The sequence below is a fragment of the Gadus macrocephalus genome, chromosome 4 (genome assembly GCF_031168955.1).
Source record: "Gadus macrocephalus chromosome 4, ASM3116895v1".
In the NCBI taxonomy this organism is placed as follows: Eukaryota; Metazoa; Chordata; class Actinopteri; order Gadiformes; family Gadidae; genus Gadus; species Gadus macrocephalus.
The window spans coordinates 33,786,018-33,788,517 of NC_082385.1; the positions used below are offsets into that span (position 1 = coordinate 33,786,018).

General features: G+C 46.4%; 1 protein-coding gene across 3 annotated transcripts in view; it reads left to right on the plus strand.

Moving 5' to 3' along the window:
* LOC132456499 (cyclic AMP-responsive element-binding protein 1-like) overlaps positions 1-2,500 on the plus strand; it is an 11,991-nt gene that overhangs the window by 244 nt on the left and 9,247 nt on the right. For 2 of the 3 annotated variants that reach the window (XM_060050866.1, XM_060050868.1), the window contains exon 2: positions 1,873-1,967. In XM_060050866.1, the coding sequence (XP_059906849.1) occupies positions 1,887-1,967 (81 nt within the window). In that variant the 5' untranslated portion in view covers positions 1,873-1,886. Of the gene's footprint in view, positions 1-1,841; positions 1,968-2,500 lie in introns of all 3 variants that reach the window. The other variant, XM_060050867.1, reaches the window with a different exon arrangement.

Here is a 2,500-nt window from a genome sequence, read left to right on the forward strand (position 1 = left end):
GACGCGGCGACCAACAAAGAAATCATGGCGGCTGTGTTGCAGGCTCTATGCAAGCAACACAAGTGGGACTTTTGGTGTATAAATATATATTTAAATATAGGGAGTAGATGGGCTGTGTCCCGCATTGTATTAAAAGCAGATCATACATGTGTGTTCCGTGCATGGGTGGAGTGGTTTACAGTACCCGTGAGTCGGCGGGCTCCTAGGGGGGGACAACTTGAACCAGTGAAAGTGGGTCCATGGGTGTTTCAAAAAAAAAAAAAAAACTGGCACCCTCAATGCATTCAGACATTTCCCTCCACACAGACTGCTAGCCGCAACTAGCCCGATGCTAACTAGCGCCGTGCTAACTAGCCCCGTACTGTCGGCTAATGACGACATAGCCGGGTCTGTGACCCTTCCCACGGCCGCTTGGGAAAGCATTGACACACAGACGGGATTACGCTCCCAGCGCTAGCTAGCCCGATGCTAACTAGCTCCGTGCAATCGGCTAGTGACACCCCAGCCGGGTCTGCGACCCTCCACACGGCCGCTTGGGAAAGCGTTGACTCCCCGTCCTTTTATGGAAATTGTCCGTTTATTACGTCGTGTTTAGCAAAGCAGTTTGCTCCAGCAAGCTAGTTAGCATAGCTACTATGGTTCTACTGGGTAGCGCTAGCCTGCTAGTATGCGCCCACGCCTACCCCCCGTATGGTTCAATGGTAGAATAATGCTAGTTAGCATGCTAACTTAGCTCATATGTTGTTTGGGCTTCCACTAGCCGGCTACTTGGCGCCCACTGTCAAACATGGCTTGAACCCCTCTACGGTTTACTCGTAGCATAATGCTAGCTAGCTTGCTAACTTAGCTCGTCTGTTACATGGGGTTCCACTAGCCGGCTACTTGGCGCGCACAGTCAAACATGGGTTGAACCTATCAACGGCTTAGCGATAGCACACGGCTAATGCTCCGTTGAAATGGAAGACGGTGATGGGAAGATTGCCAACTGGCTAATGTTCAGTAGAGGACCGGCAGTTTAGTGGATCTGCTGAGGTTTCTCCACCGGACTATCTGTGGACCAAGCCCGTCTATACGATACTGCCTATACACGAAGCATAAAATTATCTATATTATCTGAATAAAGTTGTTATCTATATGATTTATCTATTAACAGCCGACTACAGCCGCTGGCAAAACATGCTTTATGAAATAGATTGTTGCTATTAAAACTATTGCAGCTGTGCATCGATTCCCATAGCTGTTTCCGATTCTTGTTCGTTCGGCCAAATTATGTAATTCGTTTCTGTTTTTCTTGGAGTAATTTGAAGTTGCGCGGATTTTAAAAGTTTGTGGCGGTTTCTCCCACCGGACGCGAACGCAGCATCTGCCCGACGCCGACCCGGCTGCGTTTGAGCGGCAACAAACTTTTCCAAACCACTCCAGTCCCCGCGGTTTCTCTCCGTCTCTCTCTCTCTCCGTTTCATTACAGTGTTCTAGTATTATTGTTGTAGTAGTGCTACCTGTGTCATTGCTTCTACGTGACCACTGCTTCTAGGCGAAGGACTGTAACCTGAAATGTTAAAGGTGATTTAAAAATACCAGGGTATGGTATCGCAGATGCCACGCCCACCTATATATGCCACGCCCACCTATTTATCCACATGGCCCGCTGCCTAGAGCTGTTAAATGCATGTTGTGTCACAGTGGAAACGCATCGCCCCAAGTGCCTAAAAACACAGTTAGAATCACATATCACAACTATTAAAAAAGCACTATATTAAACAAATAGTCTCTTTTCTTTAAATATTGACTTTTCATGCCTGTTGGCAGTGTGAAGTACAACTCTCTCCCGGGTCCTAAAGTTAACCGTCCCGTGGGTGTCTCTCCGCCCAGAACTCTGAGTGACAATGGAAGCTGGCGCAGACTCACAGCAAAGTGAAACCACCGTGACGGAGGCTGAAGCCCAGCAGATTGCTACCCTGGCACAGGTAGACACCACCCAAACACCACCACCCCAAAGACCAACCTTTTGTGCACATTATCGGTTCTAACATGTGAACTGTTAACAGTGGAAATGTCACTTTATGTTATCAGAGCTGAAAAGCATTCCCATTGCCTCCTAACTAATAACAAAGCACGTCTACATTTAAAACCATTTCGGGCAGAACAGGAGACCAGTAAACAAATATACTCTTCTACTACTTCATTAACCAACCCCTTAAGGGATGTTTTGCATATGACTCCCACTCCCTTTTCGTGGCATTCCCCACTTATATGGGTGTAGGAACAGCATCCAATCAAATCAAACTTTATTTAAATACAACTCTTGTACAAAATAGCAACACTAGGTACTTCACAATACAATGACAAAAAAAAAGAAGGAATAAATTAAGAGATTAAGAGAAAGCAAAACTAATCTAAACTCTCACTATGAGAACTTGATGACTAAAAACAATAACTTTGTTAACCGACCCCGCGAGGGATGTTGTGCCGACGTCCCTTCCACCTCCCGACCCTTTTT